Below are 17,831 nucleotides of genomic sequence, written 5' to 3'. Positions count from 1 at the left end.
CATCTTTGGCTGCAAAGAATATAATCAGCCTGATTTTGGTGTTGGCCATCTGGTGATGTCCATGTGTAGAGTCTTCTCTTGTGTTGTTGAAAGAGGGTGTTTGCTATAACCAATGCATTCTCTTGGCAAAACTCTATTAGCCTTTGCCCTGCTTCATGCTGTACTCCAAGGTCAAATTTGCATGTTACTCCAGGTGTTTCTTGATTTCCTACTTTTGCATTACAGTCTGCTATAATGAAAAAGGCATCTTTTTGGGGTGTTAGTTCTAAAAGGTCGTGTAGGTCTTCATAGAACTGTTCAACTTCAGCTTCTTCAGGGTTAATGGTCAGGGCATAGACTTAGATTAGCATGATATTGAATAGTTTGCCTTGGAAATGAACAGAGATCATTCTGTCATTTTTGAGATTGCATCCAAGTACTGCATTTTGGACTCTCTTGTTGACTATGATGGCTACTCCAATTCTTCTAAGGGATTCCTGCCCACAGTAGTTGATATAATGGTCATCTGAGTTAAAATCACCCATTCCAGTCCATTTTAGTTAGCTGATTCCTAGAATGTCAACGTTCACTCTTGCCATCTCCTCTTTGATCACTTCCAGTTTGCCTTGATTTTGGATCTAACATTCCAGGTTCCTATGCAATATTGCTCTTTACAGCATCAGATCTTGCTTCTATCACCAGTCACATCCACAACTGGGTGTTGTTTTTGCTTTGGCTCCATCCCTTCATTCTTTCTGAAGTTATTTCTCCACTGATCTCCAGTAGCATATTGGAAATATTGATCTCCTTTCCTTAGTAACTTTCATATTCATCCCTTCTTGTTCTCTCACTCTTGCCCTGCCTCTTCTGGAATAGGGTGCTGGCCTCCCCACAAACACTGTGTAAGTGGGCTGGCTCTGTGGTGTTGGTGGGGGGCTAGGTGGGTCAGGCTGGACGAGTCCCCTGGACGAGGCTGAGTTTGGGGGTGCCCTGGAGCACAGGTTAGGGCCCATGGGACCTACTCACATTGAACATTTCTTGGCAGTCCTCTGCTTTCATGCTATCCCACATCATGGTCTTCAGCAGCTTTCCGAGAGCGTCCATGGATCGTTCGTAGAGAAACTGAAATCGAAATGAGTGCGAGTGAGGCCGAGGGCAGCATGTTCATTCAAGTTCATTCATTCTACCTGGCTCTTCACCCTCCTCCAGGCTTGCCCCCACATACTTGGATGTGCTCCTTGTCTTTGTCTGTCTCGCCCTCATTTCTGAGTTTTTCCAGGGGTGGAAGGGGCAGCAGCCTCCGAATATTCTCCTCAAGAATATTAAGATGTTCATTCAGTGCGAGTTGAGGTTTCAGTTTACTGAAACGAGAACCAATTGGAGGAGTGGATATTATATCACCAAACAACACATATCTCAGTCGAGTTCCTGAGAACTGAGGATCTGAAGGGGCTTGAAGGAGTCAGATGCATTTCTGATGGGAATACAGTGTTGAAGGAGATGGTAACAGGAGTAGAGAGAGATTGGGGACATAAAACCAGACTGTAGGTCTAATTTATTACAATGATAAACAAACCATCACTTGCTTGGTGTTACTTAACCCTTTATTATATGACCTAGCATTTATCTACTTGTTTTTTTCAGCACTCAAGTTATGAGTACATGTGTGTGTGTGTGTGTGAGATTGAGAGAGAGAAGAGAGATTCTAAGTTTGGAGCAGTGAGTTTTATCAATTTCATATGTCCTCTCATGTCATATGCAGTCCCTGGTCACTCAGTCTGGAAAGAATCCACCTACAATGCTGGAGACACAGGTTTGATCCCTGGGTGGGGAAGATCTCCTGGAGAAGGAAAGAGCAACCCCCTCCACTATTCTTTCATGGGAAATCCCATGGACAGAAGAGTCTTGTGGGCTGTTCCCCACGTAGTTGCAAGAATGGAACACAACTTAGTGACTAAACCACCACCTAGAAACACATGAGTAAATGACACTGGAACCTTCCTTTTCCTTTCTCACTATCTGACATATAGTATAGACATCACGAGGATATAGAGAAACCTGGACGTAACTTAGGAAAATGTAAGTATCCAATAAATATGAAAAACTCCATTTGTTATTAAATAAATGTAAGTTAAGACAATACAACACTGTTTGCCCACAACAAAATTAGCAAAGAAATAAAAAATGATGACACTGTCAGAGAAGGGGGAAATTGGTTCTCTGGATGGCTCAGCTGGTAAAGAATCTGCTTGCGATGTGGGAGATCTGGGTTTGATCTCTGATTTGGGAAGATCCCCTGGACAAGGAAAAGGCTACCCACTCCAGTATTCTGGCCTGGAGAATTCCATGGACTACAGTCCATGGGGTTGCAAAGAGTCTGATACGACTGATAGATTTTCACTTTCACTTTCACAGAGGAGTAAAAGTCAGTAAAGCTGGGACAGCTTTATTGACTATTAAATGTGTTGATATATAGTGTGCAATCTTCTCATCCTTATTGTCTGGCTGGCTATGTAAAAATATCAACTTATTGAGGCATAATTTATGCACAACAAGCTGCATCCATTTAAAGTGTGCAATCAAATAAATTTCACACTCACGAAATTACCACTGTAATCAATATAGAACATTGCTATCAGTCCCCAGTTTTTCCTGATGCATCTTGCAGTTCATCTGTTCCTCCACCCTGGCCCAAGGTAACCACTGATTTGCTTTCTGTCATTAGTCTTCAAGTTCTACAGGTGTCCTGTCCATATGAGGGAAGCCGTTAGCTATATGTGGCTTTTGAACTCTTGAGTTGTTGCTGGTTTGATTTAAAATACACTGTAATTGTAAAATGCACTGGATTTTGAAGATGTAGTATGAAAATCATGTAAATCATCTTATTAATTCTTTATTTTAAATACATGTTGAAGTGCTCGCTTCGGCAGCACATATACTAAAATTGGAACGATACAGAGAAGATTAGCATGGCCCCTGCGCAAGGATGACACGCAAATTCGTGAAGCGTTCCATATTTTTAACCACTTCTAAAAGAATGAAACTAGAACACTTTCTAACACCATGCACAAAAATAAACTCAAAATGGATTAAAGATCTAAATGTAAGACCAGAAATTATAAAACTCCTAGAGGAGAACATAGGCAAAACACTCTCCGACATAAACCACAGCAAGATCCTCTATGACCCACCCACCTCCCAGAATATTGGAAATAAAAGCAAAACTAAACAAATGGGACCTAATGAAACTTAAAAGCTTTTGCACAACAAAGGAAACTATAAGCAAGGTGAAAAGACAGCCCTCAGATTGGGAGAAAATAATAGCAAATGAAGCAACAGACAAAGGATTAATCTCAAAAATATACAAGCAACTCCTGAAGCTCAATTCCAGAAAAATAAATGACCCGATCAAAAAATGGGCCAAAGAACTAAACAGACATTTCTCCAAAGAAGACATACAGATGGCTAACAAACACATGAAAAGATGCTCAACATCACTCATTATCAGAGAAATGCAACTCAAAACCACAATGAGGTACCATTACACACCAGTCAGGATGGCTGCTATCCAAAAGTCTACAAGCAATAAATGCTGGAGAGGGTGTGGAGAAAAGGGAACCCTCTTACACTGTTGGTGGGGATGCAAACTAGTACAGCCACTATGGAGAACAGTGTGGAGATTTCTTAAAAAACTGGAAATAGAACTGCCATATGACCCAGCAATCCCACTTCTGGGCATACACACTGAGGAAACCAGATCTGAAAGAGACACGTGCACCCCAATGTTCATCACAGCACTGTTTATAATAGCCAGACATGGAAGCAACCTAGATGCCCATCAGCAGATGAATGGATAAGGAAGCTGTGGTACACCATGGAATATCTCAGCCATTAAAAAGAATTCATTTGAATCAGTTCTAAATGAGATGGATGAAACTGGAGCCCATTATACAGAGTGAAGTAAGCCAGAAAGATAAAGAACATTACAGCATACTAACACATATATATGGAATTTAGAAAGATGGTAACGATAACCCTATATGCAAAACAGAAAAAGAGACACAGAAGTACAGAACAGACTTTTGAACTCTGTGGGAGAAGGTGAGGGTGGGATGTTTTGAAAGAACAGCATGTATATTATCTATGGTGAAACAGATCACCAGCCCAGGTGGGATGCATGAGACAAGTGCTCCGCCTGGTGCACTGGGAAGACCCAGAGGAATCGGGTGGAGAGGGAGGTGGGAGGGGGGATCGGGATGGGGAATACATGTAAATCTATGGCTGATTCATATCAATGGAAAAAATAAAAAAAAAAAAAAGAACTGGAGAAAAAATAAATAAAATGCAAAATAAATAAATAAATAAATAAATGAATACATGTTGAAGTAATATACTGAATATATTAGATTAAAATAATTATTAAATTTGATTTAATGTTTCTTTTTTACATATTTAATAGTGGCTACTAGAAAATTTTAAACAATAAATGTGACTTGTATTATACTTATTTCTACTCAACAATGCTGTTCTGGAACCTGGTTAATTCTTAATTCATCTTCAAGATTTCTTTGCACTTTCTTGAAACCTCCCTTATCTTTATAAATATGGGAACTTGTGCCTTTCCCTTATTTTGCTTCTTACTGAATTTTAGAAAAATTATGTGGATGTGTTTTGAATTAATTTCCCTTTGTTGGCTAAAACTCCTTCAGAGAAAGGTCATATTTTGTTCAACATTGTCTATTTAGAACCTAGCTCAATGTCTTGATACATGGATGCAACTCAATAATATTTATTGAACCAAATTGTCAGCTTTTATAATTAGATGTTCAGAGAACATCTTTTTGCATGAGGATGTTCATCAAAGTATTACTTACAGGTTTTAAAAACAAGAAATAGTTAAATGTAGCAATAGAAGGTTGATTAATAATCGAAGGTAACAATATGAGGCATATCTATGCATCAAGATATCAGGCAGTGATTAAAATATTTGTTACCTCAACATAATAAAGGCCATATATGAAAACCGTATAAGCTAACATCATGCTTAATGGTGAAAGACTGAAAACTTACCCTCTAAGATCAGGAACATGACAAAGATGCTATTTCTATTTAACATAATCCTGCAAGTCCCAGCCAGAGCAATAGATAAGAAAAATAAATAAAAGCCATCCAGACTGGAAAGGTAAAGTAAAATTATCTCTGTTTGCAGATGACATGATCTCATATATAGAGAATCCTAAAACATCTACAAAAATATTATAACTAATAAACAAATTCTTCAAAGTTGCAGAATACAAAATCAGCACACAAAAATCACTTCCATTTTTATACACTTAAAACAATGAATCATCAAAAAAGGAGTTAGCAATTCCATTTACAATAGCATCAAAAGAATAAAATACTTAGAAATAAACTTAACCAAGAAAGTGAAAGGCTTGTACACAAAAAAACCACAAAATGATGCTGAAGGAAGTTAAGAAGACACAAATGAAGGGAAGGGTGTTTCATATTTCGATTGCAATACTTATTGTTGTTAAGATGTCCCTCTAAAGCAGTCTGCAGATTTAATGCAATACCTATCAGTATCCCAATGATACTTTTTGCAGAAATAGAAAAATCCATCCTAAAACTCACATGGAATCTCAAGGGACCTCAAATACCCAAAACTATTTTGAAAATGAACAAAGTTTGGGATCTCACACTTTTTGTTTTCAAAACTTATTACAAAACCACAGTAACCAAAACAGCATAGTACTGGCATAAACAAACAGACACACAAACCAGTGGAATACAATAGAAAGCCCAGAAGTAAACTCTAGTACATATGGTGAAATGATTTTCAACACATTCCAAGACCATTCAGAGGGGAATAATGTTGGATTTGGCAATGATTACTTGGATATGACACTAAAAGTACAAACAATGAAAATGCAAATAGACAAATGGGTCTACATCAAAATTAAAAATTTCTGTTCATGAAAGGCACAAATGATAGAGTAAAAAGACAACCTATGGAATGAGAGAAAATATTTACAAATCATATATGTGATAAGGGGTTAATAACACTATCTAGAATAGAAAGAATATGAAAAGTATAAAAATATAAAGAACTACAACTCAACAAAAACAAAAGAGATAAATGACCCAATCAAAAAATGGGTCAAAGAACTAAACAGACATTTCTCCAAAGACATACAGATGGCTAACAAACACACGAAAGATGCTCAACATCACTCATTATCAGAGAAATGCAAATCAAAACCACAATGAGGTACCATTACACGCCAGTCAGGATGGCTGCTATCCAAAAGTCTACAAGCAATAAATGCTGGAGAGGGTGTGGAGAAAAGGGAACCCTCTTACACTGTTGGTGGGGATGCAAACTAGTACAGCCACTATGGAGAACAGTGTGGAGATTTCTTAAAAAACTGGAATTAGAATTGCCATATGACCCAGCAATCCCACTTCTGGGCATACACACCGAGGAAACCAGATCTGAAAGAGACACGTGCATCCCAATGTTCATCACAGCACTGTTTATAATAGCCAGGACATGGAAGCAACCTAGATGCCCATCAGCAGATGAATGGATAAGGAAGCTGTGGTACATATACACCATGGAATATTACTCAGCCATTAAAAAGAATTCATTTGAATCAGTTCTAATGAGATGGATGAAACTGGAGCCCATTATACAGAGTGAAGTAAGCCAGAAAGATAGAGACCAATACAGTATACTAACGCATATATGTAGAATTTAGAAAGACGGTAATGATAACCCTATATGCAAAACAGAAAAAGAGACACAGATGTACAGAGCAGAATTTTGGACTCTGTGGGAGAAGGCGAGGGTGGGATGTTTCAAGAGAACAGCATCGAAACATGTATATTATCTAGGGTGAAACAGATCACCAGCCCAGGCTGGATGCATGAGACAAGTGCTCGGGCCTGGTGCACTGGGAAGACCCAGAGGGATGGGATGGGGAGGGAGGTCGGAGCGGGGATCAGGATGGGGAATACATGTAAATCCATGGCTGATTCATGTCAATGTATGATAAAAGCCACTACAATATTGTAAAGTAATTAGCCTCCAACTAATAAAAATAAATGGAAAAAAAAATAAAGTCAATACCAGGCCAAAAAAAAAAAAAGAGAAAGAAATGAGAAAAATGGACAAAGGATCAAATATTTTTCCCAAGAAGATATGCAAACAGGCAATAAGCCTATAAAAAGACGCTCAAAGTCATTAATCATTTGAGAAAGGCAACTCAATGCTACCATGAGACACCATATTACACCCATTAGGATGGCTACTATAAAAACAAACAAAAATCAGAAAGTGACGCCAAGGATATGGAAAACTTAGGACACTTGTGTACTGTTGGTGAATATAAAATAGTGCCCTGCTATAAAAAACAGTATGGTCGTTCCTCAAAAGATTAAAAACAAGCTTGCCATCTGATCCAACAGGCTGACTCATGAGTATATGCAAAATAAGTAAAAGCAGGGTCCGGAAGAAATATCTATGTACCTATGTTCATAGCAGCATTATTTACAGTAGCCAAAATGTGAAAACCCCCCAACAGATGAATGTCCAATAGATGAATGGATTAACCAAGTACAGTGTACACATCAAACAGAATATTGTTCTGCCTTCAAAAGGAATGAAATTCTGATACACCCTACAACATGAATGGACCTTGAGGACATTATTCTAAGGAGAATAAGTCAGGCATCAAAAGACAAATACTATATGATGCTAGTGACATGAGTCACCTAAAGTATAAAATTCACAGAGACAGAATATAGGGCGGTAGTTTCCAGGGCTGATGGAAGGAGGAAATGAAGAGCTGATTAATGGGTACAGAGTTTCCATTTGGAAAGATGAAAAGATTTCTGGAGATTGGTTACACAATCATGTAAAAGTACTTAACACTACTGAACTGTACACTTAAAAATGGCTAAGATGATAAACATGTATATTTTACCACAATAAAAAATTTAATGAAAAGTGAATGATATTTGTGAAGAATTGGAAATAACATGGGAATATGTAAGATGAGGAAAAAAAATAGGATCAAAATTATATGCAGAGCAGAATTTCAGCTCTGTAATCAACATGGACAATTAGGAATAAAGAATTGAAGAAAATATACCAAAATTTTGATAATAGGGTAGGCTTAGGTATGATTTTTACTATTTTTAAAGAATCTCTGCAGTTTCCAAGTTTTAACAGTGAACTTCTATTTCTTTTACTGCAGGGGAAAATATTATTTTTAAAAATGTGCTTAAAATTATCATTTTCTTCAGGCATAGTGCTGCTAACCAAACCTGGGTATGATTAAGGCTTTCATAAGTTTTTAATGGGAAGATTAAAATTTGCCTATAGGCCAAGAGAAATTATTTTTGCACAGAAATTTCAGTCATCATATATCAATAAATCTGACTTTTATAAGCAGCTTGCTAGTCCCTGTCAGTCATCAAATGACCAGGCTCTCAGTCAATTCTGTCACTTTGGAAAAAGAAAAAGCTCCCATTTGAAATAACCTATTGATGAATTGGGCTTCCCAGGTGGCATTAGTGGTAAAAGAACCCACCTGCCAATGCAGGAGACGTGAGACATGGGTTTGATCCCTGGGTTGGGAAGATACCTTGAAGGAGGGCATGGCAACCCACTCCAGTATTCTTACCTGGAGAGTCCCATGGACAGAGGAGCTTGGGGGCCTATAGTCCATAGGGTCACACAGAGTCAGACATGACTGAGCAACCTTAGGTAAAATGCACGCATTGATGAACTGTGACCTTTTTGTGATGGTGCACTAGAGTCTGCACTGATCAATGTCAGTTGATCAGAATTAGTATATGGGGGAGGAAATTTTTATTTTTTTCAATGAGAAGAGACAAAAAATTCTCTACCTGAGGTATCTAATGGCGATTAAGGCTTTCCACCGAATAGGGCTGGCCAAGGAATCCAGAGGCTCATCCCTGATGAAGTCCTGCAACACAGACAAGGTGGTGAACCATCTCAGGGAGGACTAGGGGAGTTTCTAGATGCATTGATGTGGAAGCCTCATTGGACTGTTGGGTGCCCTCAGGCAGAACCATGGCAAAGTTCTGTTCCTAGGGACTGGCGAGTTTTACCCACTTAAAAAAAAAAGACAACTTGCACTCTTGGTAATTAACTTCTCAGGATCTTGCCCATGTCCGTCCTGCACACTCACCAGCATGTAACCCAGCAGCACCTCCTTGTAGGAGAACTTGAACTTCTCATCCTCAGCATCCTGGACAGCAATACCAATCTCTGTGATACTTCTGGTAAAACTCATCTGCAGATCCATGTCCTAAAGGAAAATGACTCACAATGCAAGTCAGGGTCTTAGGCACTGCACCCGGTTCTACAAATGTTTGACCTATGGTTGAAATATGTGCCCAGACAGCAGTGACACTGTGCTTCCTTTGCCATTTTCACCTCAGTCTCAGATCCAAGTTGCAGGGAAGTTGAGAAACTATGGTCAGTCTCCAACCCCTGCCTCCACCATGGACTGAGGATTCTCTACAACAGTGGGTTTCAAACATTTCTAACCAGGATCAAAATAAGAAACAGTTTACAAATCTACCCGGTACTTATATGAATTTTATATATATATATAAAATGCATGTATAATGTGGTGTTGGAGAAGACTCTTGAGAGTCCCTTGGACTGCAAGGAGATCCAACCAGTCCATCCTAAAGGAAATCAGTCCTGAATATTCATTGGAAGGACTGAGGCTGAAGCTGAAGCTCCAATACTTTGGCCACCTCATGAGAAGAGTTGACTCATTGGAAAAGACCCTGATGCTGGGAAAGATTGAAGGTGGGAGAAGGGGACGACAGAGGATGAGATGGTTGGATGGCATCACCAATACGATGGACATGAGTTTGAGTAAGCTCTGGGAGTTGGTGATAGACAGGGAAGCCTGGCGTGCTGCAGCCCATGGGGTCGCAAAGAGTTGGACATGACTGAGTGACTGAACTGAACTGAATGCATGTATATAATACATGATGTATATATATATATATATATATTACATAACCGAAATAAAAGTTTTGTGATACTTATTATTGCTATATATAATTATTTTTCTTTCTTTTTATTTTTTAAATTATGAAAGTATGATAACACATTTACAGGAGACTTGGAAAATACAGAGCAAAGTTACATACAGTTTCACCATATATTATAATTATTTTTTAAGTAGAAAAATTAAGATTTTTAGTTGGAGTTTCAATATCAAACTCTCAAAAATTATCTTCTATTCCTCTTTTATTTTATTACAAAAAATTGCTGGTTGTGATCTATTAGATATATTAAATTGATTTCCTGATCAATTGTGGGTCATAACCCACCGTTCTAAGAACACTGTTCTGGTTTACAGTCAACTTCCAAACCACCTAGAACCAAATACAGTTCCTTGTTCTGTCTTAAATTAGGCTCAGGAATCCTTACTTCAGAATTGGATTAATTAGTTAAATTTTGGGATTCTTTCCTGTGGAATCAAATCAAGAGAACATTTTTGCTTACTGTACTTTCAGGGAGCATAATTTGTATTCAAATATACTTATACTCAAACACAGGTATTCAGATATATCAAATATATCACCTACCTTGTTCACCACAGACATGCCCAGAACCTGAAAAAAATCAGAAGGAAAGGCAGATACTAGAGCAGCAGTTAGAGTGCCTTCACCCCAACCAAAGACCCACGCATCAACCTGAAGGACAGCAGTGAGGCAGGATGTTCAGCCTTTCCAAGTGGTGGGGGCTGTTACCTCCCTCCCTTGGTTTCAAAGGGACACCTGTATTGGTGGATTCCTTGCCCTGGATGAATCATGACTAAACTAAAAAAGGCAGCACAAAGATCTCAAGCCTTTGGATTTCAGGCTTCTCATTTTAAAAAGGCTCTATCAGACCTTGGTAAGAAAAAGGGCACAAAAGCTCTTGGCAGAAAGAGCAATGAAAACTTATAAAATGAAAGTTAATGCAGCAGCTGACTTTGGAACTGAGATATAGTCAGTTCTGCGACAACACCTGTGTTGAAAATGCAAATTTGTTACAATGAAATTGATGTATGAGGGAATACTTTTAGCGTATCCTGAATTTTGAGTTTGCTTATGTGCAGTTTTGTCTGTGAGGGCAAAAAGGTGAACCAGATGAACTGAGCCTGAGGAAGACTTGCACATACACCACAAATGTCATCAGCTGCCTCTGTTTACTGTGTGTGATGAGTTGTTCTCACCCAAATCTGACATTACAACTGTCTGTCGGATTTCAGATAGCCCTCCTTCCCACCACCATTTCATAATAGCTCATAAATTGTGCAGTTGACTTCAGGGTTTTTTTAAGGAAAATTTTCATCATTTGTTAGTAGTATTTATGTACTTCCTGTTTTTAAAATTACTTTTGAAAATTAAATTCTTGTTTTTCTTAAACTGTATCATTGATGGGGCTGTTGAATATTGTACCACTCATCTCATTTCCCCCACTATCCCTGTGGTTTTTCCTGTTCTCTCTTGCACAAAAGTTGCATTTTAGCAGAGTTGTCTTACCTTAAAGTGTAGTGATCCTTATCTAAAACATCTTTATCTCCTTTCTATTTTATTGTTACCATAACTTTACTCAGTGATGGACTTAATATAATATAAAATACCTTCTTTAACTATGTTTTCAGTTCTCATCATTATTTATCAAATTTTGGGTGTGTAGCATCAGAATCACATTTAGAATCTAAAATGACAGATTCAGTGATCTACCCCTGAAGACTGATTCATTGCTGTTGTTCAGTCGCTAAGTTATGTCCAATACTTTGTGACCCCATGGAATATAGCACACCAGGCTTCCTGTCCTACACCATCTCCTGGAGTTTGCTCAAATTCTTGTCCATTGAGTCCATGATGCTATATAACTATCTCATCCTCCGCTGCCTCCTCCTTTTGCCTTTACTCTTTCCCAACAACAGGGTCCTGTCCAGTGAGTTGGCTGTTTGCATCAGGTGACCAAAGTATTGGAGCTTCAGTTTCAGTATCAGTCCTTCCAGTGAACATTCAGAACTGATTTCCTTTATGATTGACTGGTTTGATATCATGCAGTTCAAGGGACTCTCAAGAGTCTTCTCCAACACCACAGTTCAAAAGCATCAATTCTTTGGTGCTCAGCTTTCTTTATAACCCGACTCTCACATCGGTACACGACTACTGGAAAAACCATAGCTTTGACTAGACGTACCTTTGTCAGCAAAGTAATGTCTCTGGTTCTTAATAAGATGTCTAGGTTGGTCATAGCATTTCTCCCAAGGAGTAAATGTCTTTTAATCTCATGGCTGCAGCTACCATCTGCAGTGATTTTGGAGACCAAGAAAATAAAGTCTTTCACTGTTTCCATTGTTTTCCCATTTATTTGACTTGAAGTGATGGGACCAGATGCCATGACCTTGAATGTTGAGTTTTAAGCCAGCTTTTTCATTCTCCTCTTTCACTTTCATCAAGAGCCTCTTTAGTTCTTCTTCACTTTCTGCCATCAGGGTGGTGTCATCTGCATATCTGAAGTAATTGATATTTTCCTAGGAATCTTGATTTCAGCTTGTGCTTCATCCAGCCTGGCATGTCACGTGATGTACTCTGCATATAAGTTAAATAAGCATGGTGACAATATACAGCCTTGACGTACTCCTTTTCAAATTTGGAACCAGTCTGCTGTTCCATGTCCAGTTCTAACTGTTGCTTCTTGACCTGCAAACAGATTTCTCAGGAGGCAGGTCAGGTGGTCTGGTATTCCTATCTCTTGAAGAACTTTCCACAATTTGTTGCAATCCACAGAGTCAAAGGCTTTGGCATAGTCAATAAAGCAGAAGTAGAAGTTTTTTCTGGAACTCTCTTGCTTTTTCTAAGATCCAACAGATGTTGGCAATTTGATCTCTGGTTCCTCTGCCTTTTCTGAATCCAGCTTTGAACATCTGGAAGTTCTTGGTTAATGTACTGTTGAAGTCTGGCTTGGAGAATTTTGAGCATTACTTTGCTAGCATACGAGATGAGTGCAATGGTGCGGTAGTTTGAGCATTCTTTGGCATTGCCTTTCTTTGGGACTGGAATGAAAACTGACCCTTTCCAGTCCTGTGGACACTGCTAAGTTTTCCAAATTTGCTGACATATTGAGTGTAGCACTTTCACACCATCATCTTTTAGGATTTGAAATAGCTCAAGTGGAATTCCATCACCTCTACTAGCTTTGTTCATAGTGATGCTTCCCAAGGCCTGCTTGACTTCCCATTCCAGGTTGTCTGGCTCTAGGTGAGTGATCACACCATTGTGATTATCTGGGTCATGAAGATCTTTTTTGTATAGTTCTTCTGTATATTCTTGCCACCTCTTCTTAATATCTTCAGCTTCTGTAAGGTTCATACCATTTTTATCCTTTATTGAGCCCATCTTTTCATGAAATGTTCCCTTGGTATCTCTAATTTTCTTGAAGACATCTCTAGTCTTTCCCTTTCTCCTGTTTTCCTCTATTTCTTTGCATTGATCACTTAGGAAGGCTTTCTCATCTCCCCTTGCTATTCTTTGGAACTCTGCCCAAGATCTTACAAAAGAAACAAATCACTAAACTCCATTTCATAATCAAATTTTCTCTTCCCATATGTTCTCACTTTGCAGACAAAGGTCCATATAGTCAAAACTATGGTTTTTCCAATAGTCATGTACAGATGTGAGAGTTGGACCATAAAGAAGGCTGAGAGTTGAAGAATTGATGCTTTCTAATTGTGGTGCTGGAGAAGACTCTTGAGAGTCTCTTGGACAGCAAGGAGATCCAATCAGTCAATCCTAAAGGAAATCAGTCCTGAATATTCATTGGAAGGACTGGTGCTGAAGCTGAAGCTCCAATACTTTGGTCACCTGCTGTGAAGAGCTGACTCACTGGAAAAGACCCTGATGCTGAGAAAGACTGAGGGCAAGAGGAGAAGGGTACAACAGAAGATGAGATGTTTGGATGACATCATTGACTCAATGGACATGAGTTTGAGCAAACTCTGGGAGATGGTGAAGGACAGGGAAGGCTGGCTTGCTATAGTTCCTGGGGTAGCAAAGAGTGGGACATGACTGAGTGATTGAGCAACAATAATATGTTCTCATCTTCCAAATGTACCAGATCCTATCTTCCCTTTGGTCTGTATCCTTTGAGGATGAAGATTTCCAAGAGCTGAGCTCCTCTAATGTTTGGGAACCCCAGTCTTGGAAATTGAAGTGGCCCTGTGTTGGCTATTACCCGAGAGCACTGGCCGTAGAGAAACAGGACTTGGGATACAATGTCCTGATCAAGCCTGGTTAGGAGTTGACTCTTGGGTGCATGGAGGGCCACGGCTCCATAGATTACCATGACATCAGTTTTGCTCAGGCTCTTTTTCCCAGAGAAAATACCCTGAAGAGGAGAAAAGAGAGGCATGAAAAATACAACTGAAGGAGTTTCTTTTCCTCTTATGATTTTTCCTAATCCTATGGGCCACTATGGGAGTTAAGAAATGGGACTTGGATTATTAAAATGAGTCTGAAGCTGATGCACTTGCTGATATAAATTTAAACACCCAAGACGGTGTGGTGGATCTACCAGGCTTTAATAGAGGTACTTGTGAGAGGGCTTGCATTCATTTTTACTCATTTATTCCTCTTCTTTAGGGGAAGCAGAGTGTATGCAATGGAAACTGTCCATGAGGCCTGAGGAGCCAGTAGAGGGACAAAACTAGACACACACAGAGCTCCTCAGGGCCTCCCAGGTCAGCATGAGTGACAGCAAATGGAGGAGACTTGTTATCTAGCTGGTCATTCTACAGGGCTTGGGCTCAGATGGTTCCAACCTGATATAAAGACCTGGGGATGGGAGCAAGTATGATATGGAGAAAGGATGTTCACTGATGGAGTCAGTGTCACTTGCCTTTGCAATGACCAAGGGCTTTGGAGGAGACGGATTTTTTTTTTTTTTTACCTTACATCGATTCATGAAAAACTTTTCCCGATCTTGGAATGTTTTAAGAACTTTTAAGACAACTTCAAAGTGTTTCTCAGCACAGTATCCTAAGATAGATGCTATTCCCTAAAATCAGAAAAAACAGGGCATTTTGATGCATCAGGAACTCTAGGTACTGGAGAAATAGGAGTCAACAGAACACACCAAACTCTTGAGTGTAAAACCAGGGGAAGTCACAAGGAAGTGAGATAAAGTGAATATGTAAATCCAGTAAGCATATAAATATATAGTATGTCAAATGGTGATAAGTGCTGTAAGAAAAGAAGAAAAAAGGGTAGCTTCTGCAAGTTGGGGGAGTTGGCAATACAAATAGAGTAGCCAGAGAAGTTGTCAATAAAAGGGTGACATGGAGAAGAGCCCCGAAATAAGCAAGAGAGTGAGCCAATGGACTTCCTGGATATGAGAGTTCCAAACAGAGAGAGTAAGTGCAAAGGTCCTGAGGACAGGACCAAGGAGGGCAGATGGAACAAAGAAGTGCAAGATGAGGAAAGTGGGGGGTGGTCTGAGTAGGGTCTTTTAGGCCACACTCAATACTTTGGATTTTTAATCTTAGACCAGTGGGAAGCAAGTGGAGGTTTTCTTGAGCTGGAGTTGACTATAATTTCTACAGGATCACTCTCCTGCTGAAACTTTTCCTTGAAAAGTGAAAGTGTTAGTTGCTCAGTCCTGTCTAACTCTTTGTGACCCCGTGGACTATAGCCCTCCAGGTTCCTCTGTCCATGTGATTGCCCAGGCAAGAATACTTGAGTGGGTTTCCATTTCTTTCTTCAGGGGATCTTCCTGACCCAGGTATACAACCCAGCTCTCCTGCATTGCAGGCAGATGTTTTACTGTCTGAGCCAGCAGGGAAGCCCAAGGTTAACTTCGCCCTTAGGTGGTTAAAATGTTGAAAGCTCCTGTTTCACAGTCTGTGTTCATAGTTCCCCCTTGCCCACATTCCACCTCTCTTGCTTCAGGCTCACTTCACCACTGTACCTTCATGCCAGTTTGTTCATGAGTCCTGATTTGCTTCCTTTGGTTGCATAACCCTGCTAAAGCCAGCATGAGAATCCAGGCACTAGACTTCTGTCATCAAGCTCTCAACCAGCACTGTTCTTAGATATCAGGTCTTACACCCTCTACTACCAGGAGATGCTTGGAAGAAACGTTTAAAGGCTGGTGGCCTGGCTTCTCTGTGTTCCTTGGTCATGGTTCCTTGGTTCCTTTATATCCCAAGGTGTAAACCTCTGTATTTTTCCATCTCTGGGTCCTCTCACCCCACAGTGCTCTGAGTTTCTCCTCTCCTGACCCATCTCCCTAACTTCTTAACTCCCTCCCCAACTTTCCAACTCTGACCTTTGTCCCACTGCCTTTCTATCATGTGAGTCTGGCAAACCCCAGGCCCTGGATAAATCTGACTCTCAATCTTGTCTATCACCTATCTGTATACCTCATTTGCTGGGAAAAAAAAATGACACCACTGAGAAAACTGCTGGAGGATAAGATGATTTCAACTCCTCAAGAGGCCCTCAAATCTGCACACATATCTTATTTGTCTTCTTTAATCTATTTTCTCTCTCCAGTTCCTCACAGTTGTCATTTCAGATCGTCTCACCTGAAACTGCTTACTAAGCATTTTCTATGAAAAAGAACTTTGAGGAGTCTATTTTCCTTTATTTTATTTGGAGAAACTTGAGGGATGCAGGCAATGTGTTGTGGAGGCAGGATCTGAATCCAGCTGGTCTGACATCAGAATCAGAGCCTGGGTGTCACCTGAGTGAGAGAGTCACTGTTAGGAGAAGGAAGGTCAGCTGCTCAGTGAGGCCTGGAGAGTTATGCGTTAACTCCTGACCACCCAGAGGCCATTTGCTAAGTGATTTGAGTGTGCAGGATACACTCAAGAACTTGAAGCAAAGTTAAGTAAAAGAGGCATTTGAGAAGCTTAAGTGGATGTCACAAAGTTCATCTTCTAAGGTTTGTGAATCCCTCAGACTTTGAATGATGGCCATATGGTATGCTTGGATCTAAAATAAACTTAGTTGTTTCCTAGCCCAGAGCAAAACTAAAAGGGCAACTAGAATGGAAATAATGGTGCTAGGAATAATGTCAGTGAGAAATATTTGAAGGCTGAATATCCGAGATGGAAAAAATAACTAACAAGAATTAAAGTCAGCTTTAAAAGTTCAGTAAGTATAGTGTTTTCTAGCTATTTACAATGGGGCAAGGACCCTAAACACCTGAGAATTTCTGAGAAGGGTATATAAAAAGACAGACTATGATAATTTATTTTTTACTAGCAGGTCTTTATTCCTGAGTGGTTTCTTTTCTTAAACAGACATTTTCCTTTTCTTCCACATTCACATATGCTCTCCAGCTTTGACTAGGGTAGGGAATAGGCAAAAGCTATTTGCCAAAGCTCTCCAGGTTATACTTATATTTTCTCTAGGAGGAAAACCAATGATACATACCCTTACTTTCAGCTTACATGTTTAATGATTTCGATACTTACAATCATACCCTTATGTTACAAAGCCAAGGTCAAAATATTTTTAAAATACTCTTATTGAGTAGGAGTGACTGAAATTCATTTTTCACTATTTTCACAAATCTGATTAGATAATGAAGCACTGATTTTTAAATAGGGAAGCCTCAACCTAAATGTCCATCAACAGATGAATGGATAAAGAATATGTGGTACATATATATGATGGGATATTACTCAGCCATAAAAAGCAATGAAATTGGGTTATTTTAGTGACATGGATGGACCTAGACTCTGTCTACAGAGTAAAGTAAGTCAGAAAGAGAAAAACAGATATTG

The 17,831-nt window shown here is 39.4% G+C and overlaps 1 protein-coding gene and 1 non-coding gene across 2 annotated transcripts in view; one reads left to right on the top strand and one right to left on the bottom strand.

Moving 5' to 3' along the window:
• Nucleotides 1-17,831, bottom strand: part of MROH2B (maestro heat like repeat family member 2B) — a 61,115-nt gene that overhangs the window by 25,107 nt on the left and 18,177 nt on the right. The window contains exons 10-16 of the mRNA XM_043488843.1: nt 14,990-15,097; nt 14,276-14,428; nt 10,624-10,650; nt 9,201-9,320; nt 8,896-8,975; nt 1,205-1,340; nt 1,006-1,101 (exon numbers count right to left, since the gene is read on the bottom strand). Of these exons, the coding sequence (XP_043344778.1) occupies nt 1,006-1,101; nt 1,205-1,340; nt 8,896-8,975; nt 9,201-9,320; nt 10,624-10,650; nt 14,276-14,428; nt 14,990-15,097 (720 nt within the window). The remainder of the gene's footprint in view (nt 1-1,005; nt 1,102-1,204; nt 1,341-8,895; nt 8,976-9,200; nt 9,321-10,623; nt 10,651-14,275; nt 14,429-14,989; nt 15,098-17,831) is intronic.
• LOC122454679 lies at nt 2,894-3,000 on the top strand. Its single transcript, XR_006273485.1, has one exon. It is a non-coding gene; the product is annotated as a U6 spliceosomal RNA (small nuclear RNA).

This window comes from Cervus canadensis, chromosome 16 (genome assembly GCF_019320065.1).
Source record: "Cervus canadensis isolate Bull #8, Minnesota chromosome 16, ASM1932006v1, whole genome shotgun sequence".
NCBI lineage: Eukaryota > Metazoa > Chordata > Mammalia > Artiodactyla > Cervidae > Cervus > Cervus canadensis.
This window is presented reverse-complemented; position numbering and strand designations above follow the sequence as displayed.